General features: G+C 37.2%; 1 protein-coding gene across 4 annotated transcripts in view; it reads right to left on the reverse strand.

The window, feature by feature from the left end:
• Positions 1 to 20,323, reverse strand: part of CPEB4 (cytoplasmic polyadenylation element binding protein 4) — a 70,812-nt gene that overhangs the window by 7,585 nt on the left and 42,904 nt on the right. For 2 of the 4 annotated variants that reach the window (XM_045999280.1, XM_045999282.1), the window contains 6 exons: positions 14,533 to 14,556; positions 12,622 to 12,795; positions 9,388 to 9,477; positions 8,898 to 9,016; positions 7,156 to 7,270; positions 5,723 to 5,904 (listed from right to left, as the gene is read on the reverse strand). In XM_045999280.1, the coding sequence (XP_045855236.1) occupies positions 5,723 to 5,904; positions 7,156 to 7,270; positions 8,898 to 9,016; positions 9,388 to 9,477; positions 12,622 to 12,795; positions 14,533 to 14,556 (704 nt within the window). The remainder of the gene's footprint in view (positions 1 to 5,722; positions 5,905 to 7,155; positions 7,271 to 8,897; positions 9,017 to 9,387; positions 9,478 to 12,621; positions 12,796 to 14,532; positions 14,557 to 20,323) is intronic. The other 2 variants (XM_045999284.1, XM_045999281.1) reach the window with 1 other exon arrangement.

Genomic DNA, 20,323 nt, shown 5'->3' on the forward strand with positions numbered 1-20,323 from the left:
TAAAAGTAGTAGATCAGAAAGGTACAGAGACAATATACAGTAACAGTCACCTTACAGGCTACTAATGGCACTAAATTCATATCTCTCAATAGTTACCCTGAATGTTAATGGGCTAAATGCCCCAATCAAAAGACACAGGGTATCAGAATGGATAAAAAAACAAAACCCATCAGTATGTTGCCTACAAGAAACTCATTTTAGACACGAAGACACCTCCAGATTTAAAGTGAGGGGGTGGAAAACAATTTACCATGCTAATGGGCATCAGAAGAAAGCTGGGGTGGCAATCCTTATATCAGATCAATTAGATTTTAAGCCAAAGACTATAATAAGAGATGAGGAAGGACACTATATCCTACTCAAAGGGTCTGTCCAACAAGAAGATCTAACAATTTTAAATATCTATGCCCCTAACGTGGGAGCAGCCAACTATATCAACCAATTAATAACAAAATCAAAGAAACACATCAATAATAATACAATAATAGTAGGGGACTTTAACACTCCCCTCACTGAAATGGACAGATCATCCAAGCAAAAGATCAACAAGGAAATAAAGGCCTTAAATGACACACTGGACCAGATGGACATCACAGATCTATTCAGAACATTTCATCCCAAAGCAACAGAATACACATTCTTCTCTAGTGCACATGGAACCTTCTCCAGAATAGATCACATCCTGGGTCACAAATCAGGTCTCAACCGGTATCAAAAGATTAGGATTATTCCCTGCATATTTTCAGACCACAATGCTCTGAAGCTAGAACTCAATCACAAGACGAAAGCTGGAAAGAACCCAAATACATGGAGACTAAACAGCATCCTTCTAAAGAATGAATGGGTTAACCAGGAAATTAAAGAAGAATTGAAAAAATTCATGGAAACAAATGATAATGAAAACACAACAGTTCAAAATCTGTGGGACACAGCAAAGGCAGTCCTGAGAGGAAAACATATAGCGGTACAAGCCTTTCTCAAGAAACAAGAAAGGTCTCAAGTACACAACCTAACCCTACGCGTAAAGGAGCTGGAGAAAGAACAAGAAAGAAACCCTAAACCCAGCAGGAGAAGAGAAATCATAAAGATCAGAGCAGAAATCAATGAAATAGAAACCAAAAAAACAATAGAAAAAATCAATGAAACTGGGAGCTGGTTCTTTGAAAGAATCAATAGGATTGATAAACCCCTGGCCAGACTCATCAAAAAGAAAAGAGAAAGGACCCAAATCAATAAAATCATGAATGAAAGAGGAGAGATCACAACTAACACCAAAGAAATACAGACAATTATAAGAACATACTATGAGCAACTCTACGCCAACAAATTGGCCAATCTGGAAGAAATGGATGCATTCCTAGAGACATATAAACTACCACAACTGAACCAGGAAGAAATAGAAAACCTGAACAGGCCCATAACCAGTAAGGAGATTGAAACAGTCATCAAAAATCTCCAAACAAACAAAAGCCCAGGGCCAGACGGCTTCCCAGGGGAATTCTACCAAACATTTAAAGAAGAACTCATTCCTATTCTCCTGAAACTGTTCCAAAAAATAGAAATGGAAGGAAAACTTCCAAACTCATTCTATGAGGCCAGCATCACCTTGATCCCAAAACCAGACAAGGATCCCACCAAAAAAGAGAACTACAGACCAATATCCTTGATGAACACAGACGCAAAAATTCTCGCCAAAATACTAGCCAATAGGATTCAACAGTACATTAAAAGGATTATTCACCACGATCAAGTGGGATTTATTCCAGGGCTGCAGGGTTGGTTCAACATCCGCAAATCAATCAATGTGATAGAACACATTAATAAAAGAAAGAACAAGAACCATATGATACTCTCAATAGATGCTGAAAAAGCATTTGACAAAGTACAGCATCCCTTCCTGATCAAAACTCTTCAAAGTGTAGGGATAGAGGGCACATACCTCAATATTATCAAAGCCATCTATGAAAAACCCACCGCAAATATCATTCTCAATGGAGAAAAACTGAAAGCTTTTCCATTAAGGTCAGGAACACGGCAGGGATGTCCATTATCACCACTGCTATTCAACATAGTATTAGAAGTCCTAGCCTCAGCAATCAGACAACAAAAAGAAATTAAAGGCATCCAAATTGGTAAAGAAGAAGTCAAACTATCACTCTTCGCAGATGATATGATACTATATGTGGAAAACCCAAAAGACTCCACTCCAAAACTGCTAGAACTTGTCCAGGAATTCAGTAAAGTGTCAGGATATAAAATCAATGCACAGAAATCAGTTGCATTTCTGTACACCAACAACAAGACTGAAGAAAGAGAAATTAAGGAGTCAATCCCATTCACAATTGTACCCAAAACTATAAGATACCTAGGAATAAACCTAACCAAAGAGACTAAGAATCTATACACAGAAAATTATAAAGTACTCATGAAAGAAATTGAGGAAGACACAAAAAAATGGAAAAATGTTCCATGCTCCTGGATTGGAAGAATAAATATTGTGAAAATGTCTATGCTACCTAAAGCAATCTACACATTTAATGCAATCCCTATCAAAATACCATCCATTTTTTTCAAAGAAATGGAACAAATAATCCTCAAATTTATATGGAACCAGAAAAGACCTCGAATAGCCAAAGGAATATTGAAGAACAAAGCCAAAGTTGGTGGCATCACAATTCCGGACTTCAAGCTCTATTACAAAGCTGTCATCATCAAGACAGCATGGTACTGGCACAAAAACAAGACACATAGACCAGTGGAACAGAATAGAGAGCCCAGAAATCGACCCTCAACTCTATGGTCAACTAATCTTCGACAAAGCAGGAAAGAATGTCCAATGGAAAAAAGACAGCCTCTTCAATAAATGGTGCTGGGAAAATTGGACAGCCACATGCAGAAAAATGAAATTGGACCACTTCCTTACACCACACACGAAAATAGACTCCAAATGGATGAAGGACCTCAATGTGAGAAAGGAATCCATCAAAATCCTTGAGGAGAATGCAGGCAGCAACCTCTTCGACCTCAGCCGCAGCAACATCTTCCTAGGAACAACGGCAAAGGCAAGGGAAGCAAGGGCGAAAATGAACTATTGGGATTTCATCAAGATCAAAAGCTTTTGCACAGCAAAGGAAACAGTTAACAAAACCAAAAGACAGCTGACAGAATGGGAGAAGATATTTGCAAACGACATATCAGATAAAGGGCTAGTATCCAAAATCTATAAGGAACTTAGCAAACTCAACACCCAAAGAACAAACAATCCAATCAAGAAATGGGCAGAGGACATGAACAGACATTTCTGCAAAGAAGACATCCAGATGGCCAACAGACACATGAAAAAGTGCTCCACGTCACTCGGCATCAGGGAAATACAAATCAAAACCACAATGAGATATCACCTCACACCAGTCAGAATGGCTAAAATGAACAAGTCAGGAAATGACAGATGCTGGAGAGGATGTGGAGAAAGGGGAACCCTCCTCCACTGTTGGTGGGAATGCAAGCTGGTCCAACCACTCTGGAAAACAGCATGGAGGTTCCTCAAAATGTTGAAAATAGAACTACCCTATGACCCAGCAATTGCACTACTGGGTATTTACCCTAAAGATACAAACATAGTGATCCGAAGGGGCACGTGTACCCGAATGTTTATAGCAGCAATGTCTACAATAGCCAGACTACGGAAAGAACCTAGATGTCCATCAACAGATGAATGGATCAAGAAGATGTGGTATATATACACAATAGAATACTATGCAGCCATCAAAAGAAATGAAATCTTGCCATTTGCGACGACGTGGATGGAACTAGAGCGTATCATGCTTAGTGAAATAAGTCAATCGGAGAAAGACAACTATCATATGATCTCCCTGATATGAGGACATGGAGAAGCAACATGGGGGGGTAGGGGGATAGGAGAAGAATAAATGAAACAAGATGGGATTGGGAGGGAGACAAACCATAAATGACTCTTAATCTCACAAAACAAACTGGGGGTTGCTGGGGGGAGGTGGGATTGGGAGAGGGGGAGGGGGCTATGGACATTGGGGAGGGGAGGCGAACCATAAGAGACTATGGACTCTGAAAAACAACCTGAGGGTTTTGAAGGGTCAGGGGTGGGAGGTTGGGGGAACAGGTGGTGGGTGATGGGGAGGGCACGTTTTGCATGGAGCACTGGGTGTTGTGCAAAAAGAATGAATACTGTTACGCTGAAAAAATAAATAAAAAGGGAAAAAAAAAAAAAAAAAGAACACTGGTCAGAGATCTGATCGCAGAGGAATACAAATGCAGTCTGCATTTCCAATGACTAACCTTACACTTCTGACACCTTTGTTGGGATGAAGCAGCGAGGCAGAAGACACTGCATACGTGGATGTAGGTATTTTTTAGTGTGACCAAAAAACAAGTGGGCTTGTTAATGTATACTGCAACTTGTCTCACCCTCTTCCTCTGTGTTTGTAATAGAATCTAGACCTTTCTTTTTAAAGATTCACAATATACTATCATATCCACTATCATCTTATATTTTACACTGATACACATGAAATGAAACATAAGCAATAAATGTAAACCACTCTTGACTTGAAAGTTTCTACATAATGAATTGAGAATAGCACAATACAATCAATCAAAAAAGACTTTTTTGAGCATAACGCCTCAGAATGTTGATATCAAGTCAGTCCTAATGAAAGTGCCAGTCTCCCATGAAATAAGGAGCCGACACCAGAATATAAATCAATGTATTGCTTCTTTCATCAAGAGGGTCTTTCTATGGGGAGGGAAAAAAAAAAAAAAAAGAGTCAGCTGAACTAAACATTATGCTTACTAATGTAGCTGATTCACATTCTGGTGTAAATTCCTATCTCACCACAAGCTAGTAACCATTTGCTTCTGGCAGTCAATACCCCGGCCACACTTTGAGTAGTTTTGGTATCGGATACAGTTATATCTATCAGAACATAAACTGAGGACAGGGACTTCTTGTCCTAGGGGCTAAAACATTTGCTGAATGCATGAAACACAAAGATAAGAAATAAATCTATGAATGCAAAGAAATAAGATGGATAATAGAATACAGAGTTTCAAATACATTACCTTAGAAAACAGAGAAGGATACTATCTCTGAGGTTTTCTCCAGCTTTTTAATTCAGAAGCTTAACCAACAGAAAGGAACTTAAAGTGCTAAAAATAATGCTCATTACTACCTAATTTCAGGCGGTAGAATACACTACAAATAAAAAGATGATTTCTTCTACTTAAACTATTATAATGAAATGTTTCAAAGATATGCAGCCCTACAAGTGAATTTATTCAGTGATTTGTTACCTAGTGCACTGGAAAAATAGGGCTTATTGAGGTATTCATGATTTTTAAAAAAAGGTCAGGAGATCTCAATGACATTGATGTCTGTACTTGATATAATGATATTTGCTGAATGACTGACTAACCGAATAAATTAATGAATAGAGGTGCTAGTTTAGGAGATTAAATTGCCCCGAGTAAATTGATACAGTGTTGTGTTAGGCTACACAAAATACTAAGGGATAGAAAAAATTTGTAGGAATCCTTAGATGTATTACAAAACACACACCTAATTGGTCGTAGAGGCATACTGTCAGCTGCTAATTTTACTGTCATATAAAATCCCCCCATTCCAATCTTGGTAATGACACACTGAGGGCCATTCCTAGAACTCTCCAAAATATAATCTAGGACTTACCCGTTTATCTATCTCTCCATGCTGCAGCTGAACAAAGCGGGCACTGATAGCAGCTATGTAACTCTGTTGATTAGAGAATGCAACTCGCCCAGCTCCTTTTGGGTATTTCAACTCAGGGTCGGTATCAATCCCAGCATAGCACACACCTCCATACAGACGATCCATTATCATGGCAAGCTCCACTAAATGCGACAGGAGCAAAGAGGTTATTGAAATTAGGAAAATCCATCTAGTTCACCAAAGGTTTCATCTAAAGCAGTTCATCTGTATTCTCAGCTCATGTCCTTATAATAATTAATAAATCAATCATTAATCTTTTAAGTAAGGGCAGGGGCTCTACTGGGTGCTTCACTTATGTTCTTTTTTTACATTTTTTTAATTAACATATGATGTATTATTTGTTTCCGGGGTACAGGTCTGTGATTCATCAGTCTTACACAATTCCCAGAACTCACCATAGCACACACCCTCCCCAGTGTCCATCACCCACCCACCCCATCCGTCCCACACCCCTCCCCTCCAGCAACCTTCACATATGTTCTCTTTTAATTTTCACAACAACCCTAGAAGGTAGTAATTTCCTGGGGAAATCGAGCCACAGATGGTTAAGTGATAGCGCTGGGCTTGGCACCCTGGTCTGTCTGCTTTATACCATGTTGCCATGATGTATTTACAGTTAATAATGTATTACTTAATATAAACAATCATGTGAACACTAGAAAATGGATTGACAGACCTTGTCTGGAGGTCCTTCTAAATGATTTCCATCAAATCCTTGTTACCTTTCCCTACAGTCTAGCTATTCACCAATTTTAATGTTAAAACCTGAAATAATGAACGTATCATGTTCTCCACGAAATGTTACAATTTTAAACTGCATTCTTGTTCATTTTATGTTCTTTTTCTCACTTATACCAATAAACCCCATTTTACTTTAAGTTAGGGATGAAATTTCACCTGTAAATACTACTCTTAAAAACACGATACACTGCTGCTGGAGTACCCTACTCTATTCCGGAGCGCAGTAAGGAGCTGGTAAGCAAAAGAGGCCATGGGAAACAAACCCTAAAATTCTTGACATAAAATCTAGTCTTGAAGAGTTTTTCCAGATGATGATGAGAGCAATGCTCTCTAACACCACACAAAGCACTTGGCACCACTTTTTCCCACTTAATCCTCAGAACAACTCTATATGAAGCAGATACACTTACTACTCCATTTGACTGATGAGGAAATTGAAAATTAGGGGAAATAATTTGTCCAACATCACTCAACTTTTAACTGGGAGCAGAGCACATGAATTCAAACTTTGATTTGAGAACTCTCGCTCTTGGACATTAACTCAAATGGCTTGTGGAGAATTTTTCTTAAAAACCTTTATAAGGTATTTCTTATGCTAAAAGGTAAAGAGGGTAGTTCTGTTTGTTTCTTACCAGCTCGTAATGGTCGAGGAACACCACCGACAAATATAGTTTTTCGTGGGTCAAGAGGTTGTGAACCATCCATCACAAAGTCACTGTCACTGAGATTCCAAGGCCGAATCTGTACCTAGGGAGCAGATAAACCAGAATGTCTCAGTCTTAATGCAGACAGTTTACGAGGAAATAAGTTAAAAATTATTGCAGAGTATTTTAAGAGCAACAATAATCTACATCATTATAAATCAATAAAGCTATAAAATTAGAAGACTTACATATAGCATAGCCTAACCCTTCATCTCATTTTTAAGAGTAAACCAAGTGATTTTTTTAAATGAACCATTTTTAAGTGAACCAAAGTGGAAAATTCAATTTTTATTATCTATTATAAGCTAAATCACTAACATGTCCTTAATTACTAGTAAGTTAATTAGCTGTTTCTCAAATTATTTGGGCTTCTATCCTACTCAATCCTCCAATATCCACATAATGTAGGTTATCACCATATTTAATGCTGATCAGAATACAGTGCTAACTAAACCAGGATTATGTGCCCAATCCTACAAGTGTAAACTACTCCTGATACTAATAAATCTGTTGCATTATTTCAAAAAGCATTTCAAAGTAAACATGTTGATATCTGCACTAAACTTACGATAAAACACTTCAATGTGTCCACTACTTTAGTCAACCAAGAATCATGTACCTTATTTTAATTGTTTGCATTTACTGTTACAAATGCCCAAACTGAAGGCTACAGATGGGCTCGTGGTAGGATATTCTCAATATGCACAACAACAAAGTCCTGAGCCAGAGGTCCCACACTCAAATACCTATGGCGACTGCAAGGGAACATAAACAGGTCAAGTATAATTACCATCCAGGCCATGGGAACTGTGGGAAAAGCATTCCAGACAATCCCAAGACACCAAGAGGAACTCCATTAATTATTGCGTGAGCTGAACCCACAGGCACCTCCATTCTGAACTGTACCCCATTACTAGATCTGGCTGAGTGATAATAAATTGTTGATTTGCCAGATTCAAAAAAACAGGCCAGTTGCTACTATTCCTAAAGACTAAATTTTATGATAAAGAAAAACATTTTCGGGGCGCCTGGGTAGCTCAGTGGGTTAAAGCCTCTTTTGGCTCAGGTCATGATCCCAGGGTCCTGGGCTCGAGCCCCGCATTGAGCTCTCTGCTCAACAGGGAGTCTGCTTCCTCCTCTCTCTCTCTGCCTGCCTCTCTGCCTACTTGTGATCTCTGACTGCCAAATAAATAAAATCTTAAAAAAAACAACAACAACTTTTTCAAGAATAAAAAAGAGTATGCCATGTACATTTCTGTATATGCATAATTCATTTTATTTTGCAAGAGTACCATGTGCAAAAAGTTAAGGATAGTTATCGGGTAAGATCTTGATCAAAGAGAGGAAGGAGACAGACAAATACCTATTTGTGATTTTTGGGTTCTATTATTCAAGGAAATTCAGCTACTTTATCTTTATCAAATGCATTATCAAGTTAAATTTTTTAATGGTAAAGACTTACCAATATCTTAATTAACCAAAAAATTCAATGTAAGATAATGTGTGTAAATAACACAGAATGTCAACGTTAGGTTGACAACAATAGCAGTTTGTAAGTAGGTTATGAACATTTCAATTAACAGATATACATCAAGATGTCTGTGGGTTTTCAAACAAAGCAGAGATGACGGCAAAAACAAGAAGCTATTTTCATGTTAGATAGCACTCACTGGCTTATCTTTGATAGTGGGACTTGACACACACAGGTAGAGTTTTCCATCTTCTTCAATACATGCATCAATTAGAGCCTGAACAGAGCTTTCATCTTGAAAGAGCAGGAATGCATAGCCTGATAAAAAGGGAAAAAAAAGGCTTATTTGCTCCCTAATTTTTTTTTTTTAATTCTTCAACAGAAAGGAAGTATATAAACTGAAACTAAGGAAGGGGAAAGAGTAAAAAGAAGTTAAGAAGACTTACATATTCCTACCCGAAGTCTGATAGGATCAACATTAAGTTCAGTTTCGTATCTTGAAACATCTTTTGAAGTAAAATTAAATTTGAACTGAAAGTATGTATTAGGTATAAATTTTAAGGGCACATTTGGCAAATTATAAGTTTAACTACGGAAAATCTTACAGTGAAAGTAAACATTTATGAAAAGGCTAACCACTAAACAATATCAGGATACACTGCACATGTATATTGAATCATGAGGATTACCTTTAGGAGGAAAATAGGATTTGCTCTCTGCTTTATGAGGCCAATCCACAATCAAAGGGCCAAAGCGACGAAAACTAGCTGTGATCTCATCTAATGAACAACAAAGCAAAGCAAACAAAAAAAATAAACAAATTTAAATATTTTTATAATCATTTTGGAAAGTAGTTTAGAAAAAACAGTTTCAAAACCACTATGTACAAGAGTAATATAAAGAACTCCTGCATCCCTTTCACCGAGATCCCCTAACTGTTACTATTTTACACACTGGCCTTCCCCTTCTTCCTTCTTTCTTGCCCTTCTTTCTATCTCTGTGCATGCATGAATCAACCTACCTACCTACCTATCATTTTTTTTCTAACATGACGCTCCATAATCCAGAAATACAACCATTGGCACCTGCTCAAAGCAAGGTCACTTTCTCATACGCTATCATGGAACCCTCCCAATCAGGAAATCAGTATTCATACACTATTACCCCCCAATTCACAGACTCCATCCAAATTTCAAACTATCCCAATAGTATCTCTTTCCCCTTTCTGAATCAGAATCCTATCCAGAACACACAATACACTTAGATGTTCTGTCCCGAGGGTATCCGTATTCTTAGGTTTTGGAACAGCTTCTCATTCTTTCCTATCTTTTGTATCTTTGACAGTCCTAAAAGCAGAGAGACCATTCATTCTGTAGGATGACTCCCAGCCTGTACCATTTCCTCACGACCGGACTCACGAGTAGGCTATAGGAAAAATAAATTTCTGAAGAACTTCTGGAAAGAGTAGGTAAGCAGGTATAGATAGGACCTGGGAGGAGGGGAGGACAGAGGAAAAGAAGAGATGGTAATGTGTTCAAGTCCCAAGCTGGAAGAACTGTTTGTCTCTCCTCCAGATTGTGAAACAGTACAGTCTGCTCTGCTCTGCTGCCCATTTCTGCAATGTCATTTGCCTCATGTAAGAGAGACTGGTAAATAGTGGAATGAAATCACCATAATCTGGGAGTAGAACTATAATATTCATCAGGAAAAGAAAAAGCCCCTAGGCTTGTCTGATATGCAGGCAGGAGCCCTCTTACTCTCTTAAAAGGAAATGAAAAATGAGCACAACAACCAGGGCTCCCACACTAGAGAGGCACAATCCCAGCTGTGCAGGGCTCTCATCTCCTGGGAGTGTGCACTTCCTCAGGTGCTCCGAGGTCCGGTTATATCTGCACTGCCTCCAAGCCTGGCATCTCCAAGGTATTAATTCTCTTTTTGTTAATGCTTCCAGTACAAAGGTCATTGGGTTCTGAATTATTTGCTTCCTATCCTATTTCTCCAGAAATCTTATAATCTTTAGTGTATAATTCTTCAGAACACAATATTCTCCAGAAATACATCTTGCACATTATAGCAGAAAGATCTGTCTACTTAAATTGCTACTGACTTATCAACATGCTTGATGATTACCATAATTCCCATTAATTTTGCTCAGTTTAAACCATCTTCTTTGCCAGACTAGTCATATTTACCTGTGCTTCTAAAAATCTGAGAAATTGCACATTTAAGATTGCTCAGTAATTTTCCAAAAAGATACAGACTATCTGGGCCAGGGAAGGACTTTACTCCAGGCAAGGTCAGATAAAATTCAGTCTTTGCTCTCTTTTTGTATGTAAGCATATAATTCATTCATTAAACACCATGTGTGCTAAAGATTTGACTTTTAAGGGTCAAAAACCCAAGAATCCATAGCACTAAGGAAAATGAGGATTCCAGGCAAAGAAATAGGCCACACACAGGAGCTTATTAGAGAGGCCAATACTGTGATCACATGGTCAGCCCAGCATGAACACTTTGGAAAGCTAGATCTTCTGAGAACAGAATGAAGACTGATTCAGTCTAGCCTGAAATCCCAACACAACTTCCACTCAAGACAATTTTTCATAGATTAAACAAAAGAGAACTGTGTTTAGTTCAATCTTTGGCTTTTTGAAAACTTTTTTTGGATCAACCTTCCAAAAGATTGACCCTCTTAAGGAAAATGAAGTGACTCAATACATTTAATCTCAATCTAAATTGGAGCATATTAAACATTATTATTAGAACTTATAGATTTTTAGAGAAAACTATTCTATTCTCTGTAACATTAACTGGTTTATTGTCATTTCCATTTAAGAAACCAAGGCAGAAGAGATTAGGAAATCAACCACCACCACCACCAGTAAGGATATATGGTTTCTATATGGTCTACTACTTGAATTTTAGTCTGAACTTGAACTGGGGTCACTTAGACCCACAGACGAAGAAAATATTGCTGAACAACTAATCCTCTAAACCTTTGGCTGGCTCCTAATGCAGGTCTCAGCTCAAATACTACTTCCTTAAAGAGGATATCCTTGGGACACCTGGGTGGCTCAGTTAGGCGTCCAACTCTTGGTATCAGCTCAGGTCCTGATTTCAGGGTAATGACCTCAAGCCTCACACTGGGCTCCATACTTGGCATGAAGCCTACTTTAAAAAAAAAAAAAAAGAGGCTTTCCTTAACCACCTTATCTGAGAAGATACCCTGAATTGTTATATTTGTTATATCACAAAATAGTGCAATATCACACTATTTTCTTTTCAATACTTACTCTCTGATATTTTCTTGCATGATTACACACTTTTTATCTGCCTTCCCCTACTAGAATTGAAACTCTATGCACACAAATACTTTCTATCTTGGTTATACTGTAAACAAGCCTAAGAACAGTGTGTGACTTTTTAAAAGCCTGTAAATATTTGACAAGTGAAAACATACTCAGAAATGATAAAACTCTTAAGATTCTTTTTCTTGTGGTACAACTTTTGGGTTTATTTTTCCAAAGTTCACCCTTAATCTAAGATTTCAAAATTGAATTAACGACATTTCTGGAGCAGGTAGGAAACAAACAAGAAAACATACTGAATCTGGCCAAGGCAGCACACACAAAGCCACAGTAAGCACTATGTGTTTGCCCACAACAGGTCCCTTGAGACGGTTTCCCAAGGACAGTTACTCTTTTCATTTAGTCCAATCACTGCCTACAGCAGGTTCCCCAAATCCCAAAATCCTGCGCCCCATCCTCTGTAAACTAATCTTACCTGCCAGGATAGAAAGATAAGACAAGCTAACCATGCCATCAAAACTGGATACTTGGAGTCATATGAGATTGTTATTTTAACAGCAACTACCATCTGTGAGTTAGGACTGTGCGCCACAGTCCAGGAGTTATGCAATATACCTTCATCGATGTCAGGAGGTAATCCGCCCACAAACACCTTTCGAGAATATCGTTCCACCCTTTCTCCATTCTGGTGAGTGAAGCAGTGAGGTGAACCCAGGCCACTATGAAGAGGTTGATCCCCACGGCCATCATCCAAGAATCCATCTTCCATTGGAAACAGTGAAGACTGACCTGGAATAGAAAGCAGAAAAAAAAAAGCTAACAGCAAATGCTCCTTGCCACTGCTGAGCAGACACAAGAAACAAGGAAAAGGGCAGATTCAATAAGACCGCTTTTATTTTTCTCACTGAATAACAAATCACTTAGATATGCTCTTGAATTCCCATCACTTTAAAGTCTCCGTGGAGTCAGAGAGAAAGTACATGGTTAAATAGAAGGCTGCTCAACTATCCCCCTGGGATCCAGACACTTCAGTGAGGTGAAATGGAAGTACAGGAGGAGGGAGCACTCTCTGGAAAGCAGCTGGCAGGAGACTCCATTGCCTTGGCAGGGCCCCATTGCCAAGGGGCAACCTAGACATGTACACTAAGCATTAAATTCGACGATCAGATGTTAGATCACTTAAAATTTTTTAAAACACAAAATAATATAGCCTACCCAATTTACTCTAAGACTGTCCCTTAAACAAGTCGATTTTTAAAGTGAACACTCATCTTGGTCTAACTTAATGGGATATAATCAAAACCCATTTAACGCTGTTATCCAACTTCACGATCTAGTCTTACAGAATTTAAGATTTTTAGGCATGGCAAAGATGTATTTTCTTTTAGTTGAGTAATTAACAGCTGCCACTGGTGCTATCTAATTCTAAAAACGAGATATTAAGTTTGCTGTTTGAAAATCCTATCATACAAAATATATAAGCAAAAAAGACCAGAGATGCCAATGTGGTTCATATTATTCCTGTATTTACCTGACAACAAAACATGAGCTTTGGAAATCATAAGCAAAACACTGAGCTACAAATAACTAGAATTTCTCAAGCACTGTTTTGTCACTTTTCAGACGGCCAATTTACTTCTAGGTACTACATAAGGAGTTTGTTAATGGCTCCTATAGAAATATAGCTTCAGTGCTCTTCCTTTACTGAAATACTCCAATGTCCTTTGTTGCCACACTTGTTTTCCTTTCAACTTTCCTAACTAAACACAAATAATAACGATATATTTGTTATGAATTTACCCTACAAAACTACACTCAAGAGTTATAAAATGAAGATAAAAAATACCTATAAAATTAGAAGTTATTCCCTAAATAATGTTTAAAAGTCACTTGCATTTGAAAGTTAAGCTATTTGACTATCTAACTGACTTGCCTGTAAAAAGGCAAAGCTATCATAGGTGGTAAAAATCAGATTTATTCAGGCACCTCTAGGAAATGATTCTTTAAAATTTTCTAAAATTTCTAGAGCTTTTCCCCCCAGTGTTTGAAATTTATAGGAGTAATCATTTGTTTAGCTAATCTCATTTTAAACCAAATGTATTATGCCGACTTAGTAGAAAAAAGCAGACATAAGGTATTCAAGTATAATTGAGCTTCCAATATAAACAAGTATTTGAGACTAGTCACACCGTATTTTCCTTTTTAAAGATCCTTAATTTTTTTTTTCTTCCAAGAAATTCCTTTCAGAAAGAAAAAGGTAAAATAAATCTTCAGATATAAGCAAGCTGAATTTGAGTTTATATTTATAATACAGGGACATTATCAATTCAAATCCAAATCCTACCATTCTGACTCCTTCAACTTAGAAAGTCTATAATCTTAACTATGACATATAGAGTATGTATGGATCAAAGCTACATTGCATTTCCCCCTCCCCTTCTTCCCCAAAAGGGTAAGAAATTGAGCAATCTTGGGTCCTCTCCAAATACAACTGGTACATTCAAAAGTTAGAAACAGTAATGTTACCTCTCCTTCGCCCATATGTCCTTGCTGCATGTCAAATGAGAAAAAAAAAAAAAAACAAAAACAACCTTTCAAACATTGTCAGAAGAATCAACTGTGATCTTTCATCTACCAGTTTTTGAAACTGAAAAAAAATAATTGACTATATTCCTCATTTCCTAGTAAATGTCTCAAAAACAAGGAATTTGGATTGTGAGAGGTCAATTTAATGCACTTTCTTTTTTTTAAGTTCTTCAAGGACACTGTAAAGCTGTACTGAATTTTACTTGTGGTAAGAGAAGTAGTTGCCTGTAACTGTCACCCAGGATCCAGACTAGTATGACACTAAGGTCATATGTAACATGATCTAAACCAATTCCTATCATACTGATCTTAAATGCTCCCAGAATTCCCTGCCAACTAGCATTTCAGTAAATATTTCAATATTTAATTCATGACTCTTTCAACATTACAAGATAAACAGCAATTTTATACCATGGCTTTATGATTAATACCTAATAAAAGAAATCATAACAAATGAAATCTTTAGGCAATTTATCAATTTCCTTTTAGCCAAAGAAAGTTTCTTATTCCTTGCCAAATTTTCCACCACATCCCAAATGCTGAAAAGTAAAAGTTTGGCATTTTATTGCCAAGCAGGTTACAGCTAAGAAGAGAAGTATATAATGTACTTATATGTATTTCCCTCAATACTTGACAAGAGGCAGCACAAACTTTAAATCAAGTTAAAGACTTTTAAGAAAATGTCTTCCCCGAAACAAACTGACACTTTAAAGCCCAGCTTGTCCAATTACCTCGACCCTAGTCAATAAACATTGCTTAAATGCCTGATCTTGCTAGGGACTATGGATGAACAGCACATGGCCCTGACCACAGGGAACTAGCAACCTGAAATGCCAGACAGCCATATAAGCAAACAATGACAATGCAGCATACTTACTGCTATTGTAGTTACGTGTTAGGTGCAACAAAAACAAAGGAGAAGAAACTGGCTCAGAGGGGCACCTGGGTGGCTCAGTGGGTTAAGCCGCTGCCTTCAGCCCAGGTTATGGTCCCAGGGTCCTGGGGTCAAGCCCCGCATCGGGCTCTCTGCTCACCAGGGAGCCTGCTTCCCCTCCTCTCTCTCTGGCTGCCTCTCTGCCTACCTGTGATCTCTGTCAAATAAATAAATAAATAAATAAATAAATAAATAAATAAATAAATAAAAAGAAACTGGCTCAGATAAAAGAATCAGAGAGGGGGGTGTGGCATTTGAGGAGGAGATCACATGGCATTTAAAACTTTAAGGAAAAACCAGAGGAAAGGGCATTTGCAGGCCTGGCAATGTAGCAAATCAGGGTGCTATAATGTTCAGGGAAAGATGCCTAGAACAGAAGCACATGGGACAAATGAGTGTTCTAACAGGAAGCTGGGATAGATTCCTGAGTTAGAAGGTGTAGCAACTTTAAGAAGTCATTATACAGACTGCTCAGGGTTTTAATTCTTAGTCCACTAGATAAATGCTCAATATGTGTAACTCAGTTACAACTGAATTATAACTTAGAAGTACCATATGGGTATTTTCCAAAATGAAATTGTCTTATACCAAAATACATTTCTCCCATTACTAGATACATTGGAATTCACCAAAGTACTTAAACAAATGGATTAAAACCACACAAAATTTCCTTCAGCTAGGATTTCACTTTGCTAGAGGTCTTAAATTTGGGGTAGGTATTTTCTCAGTCAACCTGACATAGGCTAAAAAGACAAAGATATCATAAAAGCAGATGCCTAAGAACATTCTATTCCTATGACTGCTTCAATGATAAGGGAGTTTGGGAAAATTAATGACTTGAAAATCTTGGTTCTGTCAATCTTAAAACATTGATTGATGCTGCTTAGATTTCCAAGAAAACAGGTATTTGAAGAGAGCAGACTTCTAAAAACTACAAATTTAACATAAAATTCTCATAGCTTCCATTTATCAAAAATAAATATAGTTTCAGGAAGAGTAAATGCTACAGATCAAAGGCAAAAATCAAATAAATCTCAAAATCTTTAAATGTGTACTTTCAATCTTTGATCTTATACCACAAAATTAAGCTGGTTAATATAAAAGAATTCATGGTTAAATTCTGAAAACTACCTAGAAATGTTTTTCCACAGTAAGAGAAAATAAGTTACAGGTGTACAATGCTTACAACCATAAAAACTGCCAAATCAGAAAGGGAAATTAGGGGCGCTGGGGTGGCTCAGTGGGTTAAAGCCTCTGCCTTTGGGCTCAGGTCATGATCCAAGGGTCCTGGGATTGAGCCCCACATCGGGCTCTCTGCTCAGCAGGGAGCCTGCTTCCATTCCTCCCTCTCTGCCTGCCTCTCTGCCTACTTGTGATCTCTGTCAAGTAAATAAAATCTTAAAAAAAAAAAAAAAAGGGAAATTAATATAAATTAGTACCAAAAAATAAAAACAATGATATTCTGGAACACAGAAAGGCGTGTTTAATTTTTTTTACTTCTACTTATTATAATGCTATTAATAATTATACATTATTTTTAATGTAGATTTTGACATGACATGTATACAGAAAAGTACAGAATTCAATGAATTTCTGATAACATGAACCTGCCTACGTAACCAGAACCCAGACAGTAACAAAATGGTAAATGGTGCCCCTTCATCCTACACGTGAAAAATGTACTAAGCACCTTTTTCCCAACTGTTTCAAATTATATTTGGCTTAAGATTATTATGATGCCGTACCTGTAACACAGATCTTTACCACTTTACTGAGGAAAATGTCAGACAGACTTCCAATCTCATGATTATCAACTGTCACATTATTATTTGATAGTTCTTAAACACCCAAAGAAGTAGCAAGTTAAAAAAAAATAATTCCTTTTAAATATGTTTTAAGAAATCTACATTTTGGGAAACTTCTAGCTAAGTTGCTGAAATAAACCCTGCCCATATTTTTCCTTTAATTACCAAAGACTGTACTTTTAAAAAGATTTTTAAAAAATGCATGCTGTTATTGAATACAAATCTTCTAGTATCCATAGGGTTTAAAATGACTACTATTTATACATTTATCTATTTTTATTTTTATTTCTTGGTTTTTACTTATAAAGTCCTCAATAACTTCATGATCAGTACTAATATGATTCAAGAATGTTCTAAATGGGCTAGAAACATTTTAGCTATAAATTTTATAATTTCTGGATGCATGTTGTTATTAGATCTATTGAAAAGCACTTTATTTCCAAAATATCTTTATAGGATTGCTTACAAATGCCCTATATTCATCATTAAATTCCCTCAAGCAAAACATTTTACTACTCTGGGATACTAGATTTGCAAAGAAGGTACAGAAAGACTTTAGCATGCAGCCATTTTCAGAGTGGCACATATTCATGTGCTGATCTACAGCTCTCTGAGATGTAGTTGCCATGAGTTTCCTACATGTGTACTATACAGTTCTTATTGCATACATGTAAAAATATAGAAAATATAAGCAGGTATGTGGAAATGTGATGAAATCTTTTTTTTCTAGAAACAACCACAAGAACCCTTAGAGAGAAAAACTGGCACGGGGAAGGAAAGAAGGATTTCATTTCTTGATTTATCCCTTTCTGTACTATTTACATTTATTAACTATGTTACCACGCTTGTTGACAGACCCCTTTTTTGTTTTCTTCTTGGTACTTATGTTAAAAATAAACAAATTCTGTATTAAAGAAAAACATCCTTTCCTCCATAAGAAGACCTAAACATTTTTGTAAAGATGAAGGATAAAATATTACTAGATTTTAGTAGGCAATGAAAGACTGCTCATACTCAGTCTAATCTGGCCCACCTTAGGCCCTCCATCTACCTCTCATTGCCCCCAAGTTGAGAAACAGACAGCAATTCTATTTGGAAAAAACAGGGGGAGAGGACACAGATTCAAAGATGTTATGTAGGGGCGCCTGGGTGGCTCAGTGGATTAAGCCGCTGCCTTCGGCTCAGGTCATGATCTCAGGGTCCTGGGATCGAGCCCCGCATCGGGCTCTCTGCTCCGCGGGGAGCCTGCTTCCTCCTCTCTCTCTGCCTGCCTCTCTGCCTACTTGTGATCTCTCTCTCTCTGTCAAATAAATAAATAAAAATCTAAAAAAAAAAAAAAAGATGTTATGTAACTGATTTTTTTAGTAGGACTGACAAAAAAAAGTATGTAGGGAAATCAGTTAAGTTAGTAAATCATTTAAAAAAGATGAAAGTCAAAGGCTGGAAGCTGAAAGGAATTAATCTGTTAACAAAAGAATAAAGTTGATAGAACCAAAAAGCAGACAATCATCATAAAGTCCAGGGCATACAATCCAACAAGGATGAAAAGAATTATTTTAAATGATCTTATAAATCAACCCCTAATGTAATGGACTGAATCCCTGTCACAAAATTATTTTAAATATATGCCTAGTAGTTGGAATTTCACATGTCACATTGGCTTGTTTATACTAACTTGTTCGTACAATAGTCAAAGAATGCTGATACGATACAACAAAGAAGAGACAAAGATATTATTTGTAAAGAGCTATCTTAGAAAAGGGTAGAGAATGGCACTCTAGTTTCTCTACATCCCTAACCCTCAGTTTTCTACAAAAATGGAGAGCCGAAGAGAGAATAACAAAAGATACCCTATATATACATGATGACCACACAGTCATGATCTTCAGTAAGTAGTAATTTTTTCCTTTCCGCAAAAATAAACTGTGTCTATATTCTGAGGTTGTCTTCAATAATTACTCTGAGCTTTTCATTACTATTCTAAGGCTAACAATTGCAGAGCACTTTAGAATTTACAATATATTTTTTCAAGAAGGCATCTTTCAACATTCTTCTTATTGTAGCAACTAGAACCACATTACATACATTTTCAGTACGTAACTATAATCTACATTTCTCGCGGGTAAATTATACCCTCCCCACTTTCATAGATTTCTGTGTACTACACCCCCCCCTTAAGCAAACAATCTCCCTCCTTTCATTCCGAAGAACTATAATTAAGACTTGTTCTCTGCTAACCTTTTTAAAAAAGATCTCTTAACTAATCTCCTCCTCTGAGACAAGCAAATATTTTAGTGGATGCTGCCAAGTGAAAGAAATCCACAAAGAAAAGGAAATACATACATGAATTTATTAAAATCTAATATATTTTGCTCTTGTTCTTTACCTTTCCCTGCCAGAGTTTCATTTCTGAAGCAGTTAATCCTATGGACTAATGCAATGGAATAGAAGGCTGGAGAAAAAAAAGCACCAAGCATGAGCACTATCATAAAGAGGTGGTTGCGACTGCATGTTTGTTGTCTCAGGCAAAAAAGTTTTCAAGATGGGTAAAAGGAAGATTAACCTTCCAATCTGGTGTCTGTATCAAAGCTACACCAAGACAAACCACAGGAATGTGAGGTAAGTCTGGCCCAAGCTTAGAACTCCTTTTTGACTTGGCTGAGAAACTGAGTCAGTTTCAGGCTTGCTTTTCATAACCATAAAATAGATGTTCTAACTATATTCCTATTACATAAAATTTACTACGAAAAGGTATCTGTTCTGGGATAAATTGTGTTCCCTCCTCAAAATTCATATGCTAAAGTCCTAACCTCCAGAAACTCAGAGTAGGTCTGTATTTGGCAACAGGGCCTTTCAAGAGGTAATTAAGGTTAAATGAGGTCATTGAGGTAGGCCCTAATCCAGTATGACTGATGTCCTTAAAAGAAGAGATCAGGACACCATTCATGCACAGAGGGAAAATCATGTGAACACAGAGAGAAGACAGCCATCT

The sequence above is a fragment of the Meles meles genome, chromosome 3 (assembly GCF_922984935.1).
Source record: "Meles meles chromosome 3, mMelMel3.1 paternal haplotype, whole genome shotgun sequence".
Classification (NCBI taxonomy): domain Eukaryota; kingdom Metazoa; phylum Chordata; class Mammalia; order Carnivora; family Mustelidae; genus Meles; species Meles meles.